This window comes from Polypterus senegalus, unplaced genomic scaffold, assembly GCF_016835505.1.
Source record: "Polypterus senegalus isolate Bchr_013 unplaced genomic scaffold, ASM1683550v1 scaffold_3536, whole genome shotgun sequence".
NCBI lineage: Eukaryota > Metazoa > Chordata > Cladistia > Polypteriformes > Polypteridae > Polypterus > Polypterus senegalus.
In genome coordinates, this window is record NW_024380032.1 from 8,528 (window position 1) to 25,000 (window position 16,473).

General features: G+C 37.5%; 1 protein-coding gene across 2 annotated transcripts; it reads left to right on the forward strand.

The window, feature by feature from the left end:
• Positions 1-1,944: 1,944 nt before the first annotated feature.
• On the forward strand, positions 1,945-15,116 carry LOC120520074 (macrophage mannose receptor 1-like). 2 transcript variants are annotated; one of them, XM_039742715.1, is made up of 3 exons: positions 1,945-2,298; positions 4,469-4,807; positions 14,366-15,116. In XM_039742715.1, the coding sequence occupies exons 1-3, from the start codon at positions 2,220-2,222 to the stop codon at positions 14,722-14,724; spliced, it is 777 nt and encodes a 258-aa protein (XP_039598649.1). In that variant the 5' UTR covers positions 1,945-2,219; the 3' UTR covers positions 14,725-15,116. The 2 variants fall into 2 exon arrangements, with proteins under 2 accessions (XP_039598649.1, XP_039598650.1); XM_039742716.1 differs by having other exon boundaries at positions 2,214-2,285.
• The last annotated feature ends 1,357 nt before the right edge of the window (positions 15,117-16,473 follow it).

Genomic DNA, 16,473 nt, shown 5'->3' on the forward strand with positions numbered 1-16,473 from the left:
CAAATCTGACATTGTGGTCAGCAGCACAGGATTGCCTCAGGGGACTTTGCTTTCTCCAGTCCTGTTCAGACTATATATATCGGATTTCCAATATAACTCAGAGTCCTGCCACATGCAAAAGTTCGCTGATGACACTGGTATTGTGGGCTGCATCAGGAGTGGGCAGGAGGAGGAGTATAGGAACCTAATCAAGAACTTTGTTAAATGGTGCGACTCAAACCACCTACAACTGAACACCAGCAAAACCAAAGAGCTGGTGGTGGATATTAGGAGGCCCACGCCCCTCACGGACCCCGTGATTATAAGAGGGTACTGTGTGCAGAGGGTACAGACCTATAAATACCTGAGAGTGCAGCTGGATGATAAACTGTACTGGACTGCCAATACTGATGCTCTGTGCAAGAGAGGACAGAGCCGACTATACTTCCTTAGAAGGCTGGTGTCTTTCAACATCTGCAATAAGATGTTGCAGATGTGCTATCAAACGGTTGTGACGAGTGCCCTCTTCTACGCGTTGGTGTGCTGGGGAGGCAGCATAAAGAAGAGGGACACCTCACGCCTGGACAAACTGTGGAGGAAGGCAGGCTCTATTGCAGGCATGGAACTGGATGGTTTAACATCTGTGGCGGGGAGACGGGCGCTGAGCAGGCTCCTGTCAATCATGGACAATCCACTGCATCCACTGAACAGTTTCATCTCCAGACAGAGGAGCAGCTTCAGCAAAAGACTGCTGTCACTGTCCTGCTCCACTGACAGACTGAGGAGATCAATCCTCCCCTACACTATGCGACTCTTCAATTCCACTGGGGTCGGGGGAGGTAAACGGTAACATTATACAATATTATTGACTGTTATACCTGCCTCGTACTCTCCACCTTGCACTGTTTAACCTACATTGTGTTTTTATCACTCTTTAATTAATATTGTTTTTATCAGTATGCTGCTGCGGGAGTATGTGAATTTCCTCTTGGGAATTAATGAAGTATCTATCTATCTATCTATCTATCTATCTATCTATCTATCTATCTATCTATCTATCTATCTAATAACAATGGCAAGATACTCAAAAGATGTGAATGTACCAAAGCCGACATCTTTACACTTTAACAGGCTTGAATAAATATTTGCCAACCAGCCACCTTTCTTGCCTTGGCAAATGAGTAAAACTGTAATACGATGGTGCAGATTCAGCCACACCATCAGAGCTAAGCCACGTTTCATTTAATGTAAGAAAAATTATTTTCCTATCAGTAATAAGATCATTGATGTAAAACATCTTGTTGGTTAACACTTTAACATTTAATAAAGCCATATTTAAGGTCTTGGAAGAGCAGAGTTAAATTGGCAGAGTGTTACGGTTGCTCGAAATGGTAATTATGTTATTTGTATTAATGCTGTATCATGCAGATTTTTTATTTAATCCATAATCTATTGTTATAGTTTTAAGACAGTGCACATCTAGAGTTGAAATGGTAATTAAATTATTTGCATTTATGCTGCATTTTCAGGGTTTTTTTACTTAGGCTGAGTTTGGTTATTATAGTGTTAATGCAGTGCACATTTGAGGAAGAGTTTACTACAGAGTTATCAAATCCTAGCAAGGCATTATGGAAAGGATTTGGATTTAAATTACAGTACATAGTCAATAGAGACAAATTACCTTACAGATGTTTTCAGAGAAGACCCAGATGCCGAATTTATTAGGATGCAGATCACCTCGCCTGAAGAAACACGGCCTCTCCCACAAGAGATCCCAGTTGTCCACGAAACTGATGTTTTGTCCTTCACAGAAGCTTTTCAACCAGTTGTTTAATGCCAGCAGATGACTTTAGTATTCATTTGATCTTCTAGCCAGAGATAAAAGGCACAAAATGAAGGTTCTTGCAGCTGGGGTCCTATCTTTTGTGGCATTAATAAGTGCTACGTAATCCGCCTTAAGAACTGCTGACTGTCAGTATCCCACGTAGTTTACCCTGGCATGTATTACGATGGTCCTGACATGCCAACTGTCGGCATGGTGGGGGAGCAGAGAGGGTCGAACCAGTTCCTGATGGAGATGCTTGTCTGAGCCGATGGAGGTGATTTATCCTTAAACCCCCACCTGCAAAGCTGAAACTGGCCATTCCCTCGTTGTCATCATTATCCCCTCTAATGGGCAGGTGGGTAAAACTCATTTGAAAGTGAGCAGTACAGCATGGAGTGAAAGTTTCTGAATCGTGATGAGCTTTGAAAATTTCGGCTGCAGGAGAGGACTCTTTCAGCAGGCAAGCCTTCAGTTCCCTCAGGTGTGTCTGTTTGGTTAGGAATTGCTGACAATCGGGTTCTTGAGAATCCAGAGTTCTTCAACAACGTGCTGCATCTCACCGTTAGCCACTACCCACTTCCGCTTCTGCTTTGTGCCCTAGGAAAGAAAGAGAGAGAGAGAGACAGAAAGTCATTAAACATTGACAGCATTTCTATTGACCAAAGAATTAACTAAATCTCACACCCACATTTTCTCCTACTTATCAAGATTGAATTTGCCAGCCAGTCTTTGGATTGTAGGAGATAACTGGAGTAAAGTAAGTGATGCTCACAGACATGCAGGGAGGGAAGTGCAGTCAACCTTCACATAGGCAGTGATTCAAACAAAGGTCTCTGTAGCTCTGAGGAAATCATTGCTACATTCTTTTTACATTTTAGTTAATTTAAAGTAATTACAATTTAACCAGAAGTAGTGATTAAACTCTCAGAACTCTATAGTAAATAATTGTGATGATGGTTCTACAGTATATTATTCACATTATCTCCACCTTAATACATGCCAATAATGCTTTCTGAGTAATAACAACATACAGAACATTTTCTGTGTTAATGAATACAAAGAGAGTATAAGAAACACAACTATCATAAAACCAAAACACACACATTTGCATTTTTAGCACATCTAAGCAGTAATTGAGTGCCCTGACTATCAGAGAAACGCATTAGCTAACATTTTCCTTATCACACACTCCCTAAATTTTCAACTTTTTTTATCACATTTAATTTTTTTCTGTTTTGTCTCCATTCCTACTGCAAATGATAACTCAATGTACAAATATTTCCTTTTTGAGCTGCATTCATAGCTCTTCTTGGAGTGGGTTTCACTAGTGCATCTTGTTAGCCTGACATATTTTCTAATTTATAAAAAAATACCATAAACAGCAGAGATTTTAAGTTTGAAGCTGTATATTTAGTATAGTCTGTCAGAAAATGTGAAGAATGACACATTAGTCTTTCTGAAAACCATTGAACTATCACTGACATAGTGCATAATGAAAAATCATTTTTTGCATTTTTGTATCACTAGTTTATCATTCCAATAATGGAAGAATGCTGTATCTTTAGCAACTAAATCTTGTTATTATAGCTTTGTTCTCTTCAACCTCTACAGGGACAACCAGCAATTCTTTTAACTATGGTGATGAATGTTATCTTATTATTAATATTAGTATCATCTTAAATTAAAAAGGAAATTGTTGCACTTTTCTGAAGATCATTACATGCTACAAATGTGACAGTCAGTCAGTCAGTCATTTCCCAACCCGCTATATCCTAACGCAGGGTCACAGGGGTCCGCTGGAGCCAATTCCAGCCAACACAGGGCGAAAGGCAGGAAAAATCCCCGGACAGGGTGCCAGCCCATCGCAGGGCACACACACACACACACACACTAGGAACAATTTAGGACTGCCAATGCACCTAACCTGCATGTCTTTGGACTGTGGGAGGAAACTGGAGCACCCGGAGGAAACCCACGCAGACACGGGGAGAACATGCAAACTCCACTGAGGAGGGATCCGGGAAGTGAACCCAGGTCTCCTTACTGTGAGACAGCAGCGCTACTACTGCACCACCGTGCCACCCCAAAATGTGACAGTTTAGTAAAATTTATGATGACATATAAAACATAATCCAGCAACCTAGAAAGTATGATTTTACAGAAATGTTTCAAATGTTTATACAATACCAGTATTAGTGAAATGTGTCTGAATGGACTCTTAGACCTTTTGCTGTGGGGATACTGTAACCCTCACATGGATGTTTATCACCATCACCTGCCACCTTTAATAAGCCAGCCAGCTGCAGTGAAAGTGCTGGGATTAGCAAGGGAAGCAAGAAATGAGGTGGAGATGGTTTAATATTGTTTTAGTATCTTCTGTTCAAGTTGTTCATTGTGGACTCTGCATTATTAATGACTCATTCAGGTTCTGTGAAGCAAAAAAGTTTAGTAGTTTGTATTACTGAAATTGTCTTATTATTGCTTAAAACAAAGTTGATTTCATCCAAAAAACAACACTACATCTAAAAAAGGTCTCCACAAAGGATTATTTTGTGGATTTATTTTGCCTCATTTATAGCATTTTAGTGTCACAATTAAAACAATTAATTTGAAGTAAACACACTCAACCAGGCATTCTTTCTAATTTAGCATTTCTTTTGATAGAAACTGATAATAGCAATGGAAGATTTTTCTGGATAAACATAAGAATGACCTGGAGCAGTGCACAGAACTACTGTCAAGTGTACTACACAGACCTGGCAAGCATTAGAAATGAGAGTGAAAATAATGCAGCAATGGAGAAAATACAAAACATTACCTCCTGGATTGGTCTGTTCAACAACCCCTGGAAGTGGTCTGATGGGCAGGACTTCACATTTCAAAACTGGACTCTTCAACAAGCAAACATATATCAGAACAATGAAACCTGTGTGAAAGTAACAAACAATGGAGACTGGAAGGCAATTGATTGTAGTACTAAGGAGCCCTTCATCTGCTCAAACAGTAAGGTTCTTTGCTTTTTGAAAGTTAAAATGTTATTTTGTACATATATTTAAAAAAGTTAACAGGTGATCTCAAGTTAAATAACATAAATGGAAAAGTGTATTAATTAATTTCACTCTTATACTGTAGTGCATATCTCAAAGGTGTACTAAAGTGTATAAAATTAAACAGCTCATTGATTGTTCTTGCCATATAAGGTATGTGTGGCTTAAAAGATTAATAAAAATAGTCACAATCTTAGCATTTTAAAATGTATTGCACTTATTTAATGTGAAAAACACTCTTTAGATCTTAACACATAATTTTGAACTGAACTGGCTAATGATCAGAGTACCAAAAATCAAAATAGTTTCAGTCCCCTTTATTTGTAAGTGTTGTGTATAAATACATAAAATAGACAACAAATGGAAAATGTATTACAGTTTTAATCAAATGCAAATTCAAAACAGAGTTTGCTGTAATGACACGATTTTTTCTTGCCAAATCATTTGTAATACATTATATACAGTAGTACGTATGAATAATGTCTTACCTTTAATGGGTGAGAGTGTTTTTAACATTGAAGTTCTGAGCATTCACACACTCTTGAAATGCATTTCTCTCTGTTCCTCTTTATGTTTTCTGTTAAGGCTCGGTCTGCACTGTAGTGGACATGTGGCTGCTTCACAGATTCAGCTTCTTTTGTTCCAATTCCACATTTGGTTGTTCTCTGTGTATCTTGCACTTTCTTTCTTTGTCTTTCCCTTCCATAACTACAAAGACGGTTGACTGATGATTCCAAATGGATCCTTGTGATGGATTGGCTGGTGGAACAAGCTGCAATCCACCTTCCCAAAAGAACCCTGAATTGGATTAAATAAGTTTGAGAATTGGATAGCAATGACTGCATCTCACTGAAAAAAGTATTTTTCAAAATGGCTTTGAAATGCATTATATAGCACCTTTTAGAATGATCCATATACCCTTGTGTTTACCATAGAGGAATTATTTCCTACTGAGAGAAAAGCTTTACTGTTGGAAGTCAAAAACATTTAAGATACTTAATCAACTTATTCTTATACATCAGAAATATTTTACATTCCAAGATGGCTTACTGACTTTTGATGTTTTCAAAAATTACAGGATGGTCAGGTTTTTGCCAGTTCTAGAAGAGTAACAACTCTTATTGTTCACGCAATTAACTTTATTTTTGAACTAACTGATCGTTACTTTATATAGCACCTTTGACAGTATTAGCAGAAGCACTTAAAGCAACCAACACCTTTACACCAAAGGGGAAGAACTGATACCAGAATCAGACAGATAAGTACAGCAATCAAGTGAATACTTTTCATTTTGTGTATTACCTTTCTGGACAAAGACTATAAAAGAATGGGTTTGAACTTTGGCAAAGCAAAGTTAATAAAATAGTAGAAGCTAAACTTTTGTGCCTGTTACAAAAGAAAGGGCTAAGCATAATTTAAACAAATATTTTTCTAAGTTTATAGGGCTATTACAGTTATGTGCAGAGAGCACAGTGAAATTCTTACTTGTATGTGCTAAACAACATGCCACACATCACCAGTCTCTGGTGCAATGATTGGTGAATACATTTTATATGGAAAAAAACACGTTTAATTATGACTGTATCATGAGAGGATTTAAACACATGGCAGCTTCTTACCCAAGAGGAGACATGTTTACTGGGGATATCTTTATTAAGATTAAACATTGTAAGGATTGTAGCATAATGCTGGAGTGTCATACAGTAGATAATCAAGTGCAGGCAGTAAAGTTAATAATCCACTTTATAATAATATCGAAAGGGTAAGTTTATATTTGAATGCTGTTGTCCTGGGAGATTTTAACTACACAAATGTATGCTTGGAGTACCAATTGATAGAGGATGTAATAGAATTAAAAGAACAGAAAAGGTAACTAATGATTGTCTAAGTATCCACAAGAAGAAAATCCTGTTTTATTTTCATATTCTGCAAAAGCTAAGAAAGAGTATGCAATATGAAAAACAAGGTTACTGAACCATTAAAAACAATAGGATAATAACAAATATTTCTCAGCATTTTGTCAGAGCAAATTAAAAAATCTAAAAAAATTACAAATTCTAAACAGTCAAGAAAAAACCTTAAAGAGGCAGCTTGTTGTGGTGTTTGAGAAGCAGCAAGGTAGATTTTAAATGTATATGATACCAGATCATTTTATAAATCAGCAGGATGACTTATAGATGTCCAAAGTAGTTGAGTAACTATTTTTGTAACTCCTTTAAAAGATAGCCATTCTAACTACAGTCCAATGAATACACCACTGGGAGCCCAACTCAACCCTGGGGCTCACAGTGGAGTCTGCGTGCCAACAGTGTAGTGAATGCAATCACAGTTTGTTTGTCTTTCTCCACTTTAAGACCCTCTGGAAGAACCCCAAACACAGCTGTTAATGGGTTAGGAGGGATTGTGAGTCCAAGACTGTCTGAGAGGTAATTAAAAATTTTTGTCCAGAATAATGTTAATTTGGAGCAGGCCCAGAACATGTGACCTAGTGAGGCTGGGGCTTGGTTGCAACGTTCGCAGGTTGGATCATGCCCTGGAAACATTTTGAGAGTTTTAGTCGAGACAGATGTGCTCGATATATAATTTTGAGTTGTATAATTGTATGCTTTGCATATGGAGCTTGAGTGAATTCTCTGCATTGCTACTTTCCACTCCTTTTCTGATATATTAATTGAGAGGTCATTTTCCCAGTGTCCTCTTGGATCTTTGAAAGGAAGGGATTGTAAAAGGATTTTATATATTGTAGAGATGGAGTCTAACTCCTTGAAATTGAGCAATAATTTTTCCAGCGTGGATGAGGGTGCAAGATGAGGAAAATCTGGAAGGTTCTGTTTAACAAAGTTCCTGATTTGAAGATAGTGAAAGAAATTTGTAGCTGGAATGTTAAATTTGGAACGTAATTGTTCATAGGATGCAAAGACGTTGTCTATATAAAGATCTCTAAGCAAGTTAATTCCAAATTTTTCCAGATATTAAAACTGCATATGTTTGTGAGGGTTGAAAGAGGTGGTTCTTTTGCAGGGTGCCACAGAAAGAAGCTTCTCCGTCTTAAAATGCTTTCTACATTGGTTCCAGATTCTAAGTGAGTGGAGCACAATTGGGTTATTAGTGTATTGCCGATAACGTGTGTTTATTGGAGCACAAAGCAAGGAATACAAAGAAGTACTGCAGGATTTTACTTCTATTGCGGTCCATGCCTGTGTATGTTCTTCTATTTGTGTCCAGGTTCTTATCGACTGTATATTTGCCCAGTAATAAAACTGGAAGTTAGGTAGAGCCATGCCGCCTTCTGCCTTTTGTCTTTGTAGGGTCGCTCTTTTGATGCGTGGATGTTTAGAATTCCAAATAAATGAGGTTATTGTTGAATCTAATTGCTTAAAGAACGATTTATTAATGTATATTGGTATGTTTTGAAATAAAAAGGAGCTTAGGAAGAATATTCATCTTAACAGTGTTAATTCTTCCAGCTAGTGTGAGATGAAGGGTTGACCATCTATGCAAGTCTTGTTTAATTTTTTCCATACAGACGACGAAATTTTTTGATAAAGAGCTTTATGTTTACTTGTGATGTTTACCCCGAGGTATTTAAACTGTTCTGCAATGATAAAAGGAAGGGTGTCTAATCTAATATTATATGCTTGCGAATTCACGGAAAGAGTACACTTTTATTCAGATTAATTCTGAGACCAGAGAGCTTTTGAAATTCTGTGAGTGCTGCTAAGACTGCAGGCACAGAATTTTCTGGGTCCGATATATACAGTACCATGTCATCTGCATATAATGAGATTTTCTGTTCCAGTCCTTCTCTGCTAATCCCCTTTATCTGATCAGTATTTCGACAATGTATTGCCAGTGGTTCAATGGCAATTGCAAACAGCAGTGGTGACAAAGGGCATCCTTGTCTTGTGCCACGTTCTAGTTTAAAGTAGTCTGAGCAAATGTTATTGATGCAAACTGAAGCTTCTGGGTTAGTATACAGTAATTTAATCCATGCACAAATGTTCGGGCCAAACCCAAACTTCTCCAAAATAGTAAAAGGTATTTCCATTCAATCATGTCGAATGCTTTTTCTGCATCCAATGATAATAATATTTCTGGGGTGTTTGATTTAGTTGGTGAGTATATTACATTAAACAGGCGTCGAAGATTTGAAGATAAGTGTCGGCCCCTAATAAATCCAGTTTGGTCTTGTGATATTATTGAGGGAGCACTTTCTCCATCCTTCTAGCTATGATTTTAGAGAGTATTTTAACGTCGTTATTCAGAAGTGAAATTGGTCTGTATGATGCACATTGTAATAAGTCCTTATTTTGTTTTGGAAAGACAGTGATTAGTGCTTGGCGAAAGGTTTGTGGAAGAGATTGGTTATCTCTGGCTTCTGTAAATGTTGCTAATAGGAGGGAGCTAGCTGAGCGGAGAATTTCTTGTAAAACTCTGCAGGGTAGCCATCAGGGCCTGCTGCTTTTCCACCTTGGAGTGACTTTATAGCATCCAGTAATTCTGATAATGACAGAGGTTTATCGAGCTCCTCCACACTAATAGCGTCAATTTGTGGTATCTGTAATTTATCCAGAAATGCATTAGATTGTATATTGTCTTCTTTAAACTCAGTAGTATATAGGGATTTATAGTAGTCTCTAAAAGTGTACATTATATTTTTGTGTTCGATGATTTTATCTCCATTCGTGTTAGTAATTACGAGATTGCGTTGCGCACTTCTTGCTTGTGAATTTGTTGCGCTAAAAGCTTATTAGCTTTCTCTCCATGTTCATAATAATGATGTCTGGATTTGTAAATTAGTTGTTCGGTTTCTTTAGTTGTCAAGAGGTTTAATTCTGAATGTAGAGCCTGCCTCCTCTTATGTAGAGTCTCGCTTGGTAGTCTGGCATGTTCTTCATCTATTTTAGTAATTTCGCTTTTATCTCTGCTACTTTCTTCGCTTCGGATTTATTTCTGTGGGAAAGATATGAGATAATCTGTCCTCTTAAGAAGGCCTTAAGAGTTTCCCAGAGTGTTCCTGCAGAGATCTCAGGGGATGTATTTGTCTCTAGAAAGAATTCAATTTGTTTGGATATAAATTCAGTACAATTCTCGTCAGCTAATAGAAGCGGATTGAGGCGCCATCTGCGGGTGAGTGTATGGGGCTTAGTAATTTCAGCTCCAAGATCATCGGAGCATGGTCTGAAATAACAATAGCATCGTATTTACAAGATTTAATCTTAGGCAAGAAGTTATTATCTATAAAGAAGTAATCAATCCTTGAGTAGCAATGATGTACTGGTGAGTAGAAAGAATATGTTCTTGAATTTGAGTTTAAAACCTCCAGGGATCTGATAAGTTGTGATCAGTTATAAACTTTGTAATTATCTTTGCGGTGTTAGTTGCGTTCCCCTGTGGAGGAAGTCTTATCTAAAAGTGGATTTAGAACACAATTAAAGTCCCCAGCCATTATAAGTTTATGAGTGTTCAGATTGGGAATGGATGCAAATAAATTTTGTATAAATTCCTTATCATCAACATTAGGTGCATAAACATTTATCAAAATCATTTTACAGTTAGATAAGTCTCCCATGACCATCACATATCTCCCTTCAGGATCCAATACTACATCTGATGCTACAAATGGTACTGTTCTATGTATGAGAATTCCCACCCCTCTAGTTTTCTTTGTAAAACTAGAATGGAACATTTGGCCAGTCCAGTCTTTTGCAGCGGAACTGATCCTTACTTAGTAAGTGGGTTTCCTGTAAAAATACTATTTTAGCATTTAGACCTGTTAGGTGAGAAAGTACTTTCTTTCTCTTTAATTCGTGATTCAGGCCTTTAACATTCCAGCTTACGAAGTTAACTGTCCCATCATGGAGACACTGATTCTGAGTTTTTGGTGTCATATTATAGTCTTAACTGGAAGTGAAATAGTTTAGGTCTTAATTTCCTATTCCCCCAAGAGTTGTTGCCATGCAGCTTATTATTACGTTGATAGTTATAATTATAAAGATTGAGATGATAGATTAGATATAGATCAAGCCTGCTCTCTTTCTCTTCCCCTTAACCCCCACCCTCCCTTTTTGCCTCCCCAGGTGAGGCTAAAACCCACTTCATGCAGTCCCAGTCCTCTGACATACCCAGAGACAGAGCACGTCCAAAGCACATCAAGCCCCCATGCAGTGGGCTTTAAGGTTAAAAGATAGAGATATCTGTTACCAATATAGTCTTTAAAAGAGGAAAAAAAAAAAGAAAAGAATTTTGCACTTAATATATATACATATATATATATATATATATATATATATATATATATATATATATATATATATATATATATATATATATACATACATACATACATATAATCTTCATCAATTTTAGTGCATTAAGATGATATCCCCAGATAATAAACCCAGGTGATGGTGTTAAAGATGTGTCCAAAACAAGCATAACAAGTCTTAATGCAGTAATAGCAATAACAGCAAACCAAGGGTATGATATTGAACAGTCTCATTTAGGGTACACATGAAATAATTAGAAAAGAAAAAAAGAGGAGGAAAACGTAATTAAGCACAATAAAACACAAACATTTAGCCCTAGTAATACTAAGTAATGATAAGTAATAAGTAAGTAATAATAATATAAGAATATGAGAATATATGCTGATAAAAACCCGTATTTTAAAACAAATAGATCAGACAGTAGATTATTAATCCTAGCTTTATCATTTACCGCCATGACTCACAATTATGTATCAGAATAGTCCCGGATCAGCTTTCTTAACTCATTTTCTGCCTCCTCCTTGCTAGCGAAAACATAGAAATGACCCTGCCATTCCACTTTCAGTTTTGCGGATACAGGAGGCCGTATTTGACATTGGCTTGCCGTAGCAGCTGTTTAATATTATAGAAGGCGGCGTTTGATAGCTGTTGCTGGAGAGAAGTCAGGGAAGACGCGAATGTGGCAATCTTCATATATAATATCTTCCTTTTTTTCCTGAGGAGTTCCATCACCTCTAACTTAAATGATAATCGTTCAAAACGGACTATAAAAGATCTTGGTCGGGTCTGACGGTGTTTGATCAGCGTGCTGTAAGCGCTGCTATCTCAGATTCTGCTTTAAAGTCGCCCCCGATTATTTTAGAAAAAAGTTCAGTTGCGAATTTCACCGGGTTTAAACTTTCTCGATTCTCCGGCAAGCCTTCAATTCTGACATTATACCTTCTATTCCCATCTTCTAAAGCAGCCAGTCTGTCTCCAAGTATTTCTCCGAGTTTTTACATTCGAACTGACATTTACTGCTCTTTCCTCGGCACTGGCAGCTAGATGTTCGGCTATTTCGATCCGATTCGTGAATGTCTCACTAAGATGCTCCAATCGATCAGCAAGCGTGCTCAGTTTAGCGAGTTTTTCTCAATGCGCTCTTCAATTTTACCCAGCACCTGTCGAAGTTCACGCTGTACCTCTTGACGAAGCCTTTCATTTGCCTGTTGGATTTCCTGTCGCAGACATTCATTGGCCTGTTTCATCTCCTGTTTCAGTCTCTCATGTGCCTTTGCCGTTGCTTTCTCATTAGCCTTCTCGCTTTTCTTTATATCTTGCCTGAGGTCAGCGAGCAACACTTTCAGTTCAGATAGCTCAAATGTGCCTTCTTGTACCGTAGATGAAGCAGCAGACTCTGCTGAAGCGGTGTCCCGCTGCTCCAGTCCGCGTGATTGCGTAACTGAAGCCGCGGACCTCCGCCTTTTCCAGTTTCAGGTAATCCTCTCCAATCGGCGAGCTATCCACATCTGCACTCACGATCGCACCTTCGCTCCCCTTTTCGCTCTCAGCGGCGGCGATGTAGCGGACCGTGGTCCCGAGGAGTCTGTACTTTGCCCATCTGATCCAGGTCTGTCTCTGAGAGGCCGTATCTCGAACTAGGGCTTGCTGATCGCAGCTTGGATGTAGCTTTAGTCTTGATTCTTTCGGACCCCCTTCTTGTTGGCCATGTTTATATGTGTTTACATATACTGTAGCGGTCCCTCTCGGGTTGAATAAATACAGGATATCTCAGAATAATAAGCAAATAATATGAAAAATAGCACCACTGCTAGCGGAGCTCCACTTCAGACGTCCATCTCTCGTGATCGGACGAGACCAAATTGTGGCTACAGATTTTCATTTTAACAAATTTCTTAATTACAGTAGTGACCAGTTTTAGTTGCTAATTTACTTAATTTAATTAATTTGTTATTTAACACTCTGACCTCAGAGCAATGTCGATCTTGAAAGGCATCAGAGGCTGGAGGTTTTTGTTCCAACCCGATTGCCCCATGAGAAGTCATTTATTGCTGATGAAGCACTTATTGCTCAAGTGACATGCTTGTGCTTCATTTTAGTTGTCTTCCTTGTTAAGATTTTGAACCCTTTAATTGCTTTAGTCTTAAATTTCTGAATTCACTGTTTTAAATTGTCCCTTATTAGAATTAAGATGCAATTTTAGGCTTTAAATCATTTGGATGATATGCTTAGGAAGGAAAAAAACTGCAAATTTAAGATAGTCCTGACATTGCAGAGTTAAAACTCTAACAAGCCATTAAATAGAATAAAATCTTTTATTGGGAAGGCTTGTTTTCTAATTAAGCAACTGGGTTGGAACAAAAACCTGCAGCCACTGCAGCCCTCCAGGACCAACACTGATCCCCCTTGACTTACACATTAAATGTGGCAGGAACACAATCCCCTTTATTTCTGAGACTCAAATTCATTAAAAGTGTAACTCTGTTGGATCGGACCAAAGTTAACACTATCCAGCCATCCATCCATTTTCCAACCCATTATATCCTAACTACAAGGGTCACAGGGCTCTGCTGGAGCCAATCCCAGCCAACACAAGACACAAGGCAGGAAATAAATCCCGGGCAGGGTGCCAGCACACAGCAGAAGTTAACAATAACAAGTGTCAATTCTTTCAAAGGGAATGCTCACTGAGAAACCAGTAAGTTGAATAGTTATATAAATCGATTACCACAATCTTACATGAAGAGTCCACCCTCTGTGTTTTCACTGGGAAGACACATTTAGGGAGATGCACTGTTTTTGTAAAGCAGCGATGCAGTTAGAGGTGGGGAATCAACAAGAAGAATGAAATGGTAGCTTTAATACTAATCCCCAAAACATGAGAAATGATGACTGAATTTGTGCTTATGGCCTGTGCTTTATTACCTGCTCTAATAAATGACTTCTGCCATCTAGTCAGCCATATAAGGGGACTGATGGGAGTTTTATTATTTTGTCTAGGCTATCTATACCATGTTTTTAGCAGCCTCAAAAAACTTGAAAGGAAAGAAGAAAACACAACAAAGAGAAAGAACTTTGTATGATATCGGGTCAACTCTGGTGTGACCAGGGCCAAGAAATAAATTGGATTCATAAGATACCAATCTTTTATTTCTCAAATAAACTAAATTGTAGAATGAGCTGTTAATAACAGTACAATTTTGATTTTTAAATTAATGTTTATTTATATTTTACTATTTTTGCAGCTATCATGAATGCAATCTTTATAAATAAAAGTTCAACTTGGGAAGAAGCTCTGGATTACTGCACAAAAAATAATTCTACTCTCATCAGCATCTCGTCTCAGGTGGAGCAGGACGCAATAGCTGCACTGGTGAACACCACCAATTCAACCAGTGTGTGGCTGGGGCTGAGGCAGAGCCGCCTGTTTGGATTCTGGTTCTGGATTGATGAGAAGCCTTTGAGTTATGAGCAGTGGGTCAATGGATCTCCCTCACAGCTCCCTGCCTCCAGCCCCTGTGCTGTTATGTCTCAAGCAAACAATTTCAGTTGGATTAATGTTTCTTGTTCAGAGACATACTCGTTCATTTGTAGATATAAATAAAACATAATATCTGCTTGCAGTGCTTTTATTTTTATTTACTTTTACATAAACAGCTTTTGCCAATGTTTTACTCTGTTGTTGAACCCGGTTTGAGGCCGTCATCTCAGGAAGAGATACATTATTGAATGTGAGTGAAAATGTTAGAATGTCATTCAATATAGTGATGGCATCTGTTTCCTACACTTCTGTTAAGATTGGCATTGGGTGAAGGATGCCTGAATAGTAATGAATGAATAGATATTATTCTCAGAATAGTTTTGCTAAAAGAGTTATAAATGATAGAGAAATATGTAGCTAAATATGTATAGCCTTGTATTCAAAGAGTGAATTCTCATGTGCCATTTATGTATACCTTATCTGCGCAAATATTTAATAAACCATATTTAAACTGATCATGTCTGTCAGGTATTTGAGAAATTAATTAAATGAAATATTTCCTTTGGTTTATATTGACAGAAAAGGGCATTTGTATTATGTTTTCAGTATATTCATTATATTATGGGTGTCACATTTTGAACCACTGTTTTTAGTGAAATGACATTACAACATTCCTGTCTCTTAAAAAGAAGTATAAACCTCATTTCAGAGTAACACATTTGAACTTATTATAATATTTTTACTGGCAGTTTTGAAAATAGGCATATTATTTTAGAGACTTTTCTTCTGAACTATATAATTCATTTCACCCTTCAGGTACATATATTAAATTATTACACTAAGTAAAAAAATGTAATACATTAAAATCGGTCAAACTGTATAACACTGAAATGTAATTAAATTCACCAGCCTGAACTTTTTAAAAGTAATTTATTCGTAATGTTTGAAATGACTAATAATGATTAATTCTGTAATGATTAAGGCTGCAAGATGGGCAGTGGCGTAGATAGGGGTGGGCGGAGGGGGTAGTCCTCCCCGGGCGGCACATTTTTGGAGGGCATCATTATTGGCCAAAAGGCTCAGTACAATTCATGTGTAAGCAGCACGGTTCGGAAAAATATCACTCATGAATGAAAAAAGTCAAATTCTCTTATTTTTAACCACAAATGCTTGAAAAATAACATTCAGACCGGCCTTCTGCATCAGACACAGCAGTTGAAATTTATGAGGCAATGACAAAAATAAACAAACATTACACCGATAATAATTCCTAGGAAGATAAACAACTAATTTACAAACATCCCTGCCTATCACTTGTACCCTACTTTGGTTCTGGTTTTCGTGGCGTAATTATATTAAACTAATTATTAGAACACGGCTTATCAGTGTGTCTATACTACAGTATATTCTTGTCTTGTTGATGCTTATAAATGTATATAAAAAATTATTGCTGTTTCTTTATATATGAATAAATCTATGCAAAATGTATCTTAATTTTTCCCTATACGTCATTTTAATTTTCTATTTAAATAGTTTAACATATTCAGATATGTTTGTGGGCGGCAAATTGAAGCACCGCCCCGCCCCGAGTGCACGAACTCGAGCTACGCCACTGAAGATGGGACATGGTTCCAGAAAGGGACACAGCATTATGAAACAAGGAGTGTTAACTTGATATGGAATGCTTGCTCTTCACTTATAACTGACTACTGAATCAGTGACAGTATCATAAGTGAACGCAGTGCTATTTAATATTTTATTATTATTTAATTTTATAGGCACCAACAAATACTGTGATGTGCAGAATGATTTAAGTAGTTTTAAATATAAAATGGAATAATGTAGTGGGCATATTGGCATGTGTGCTGTAGG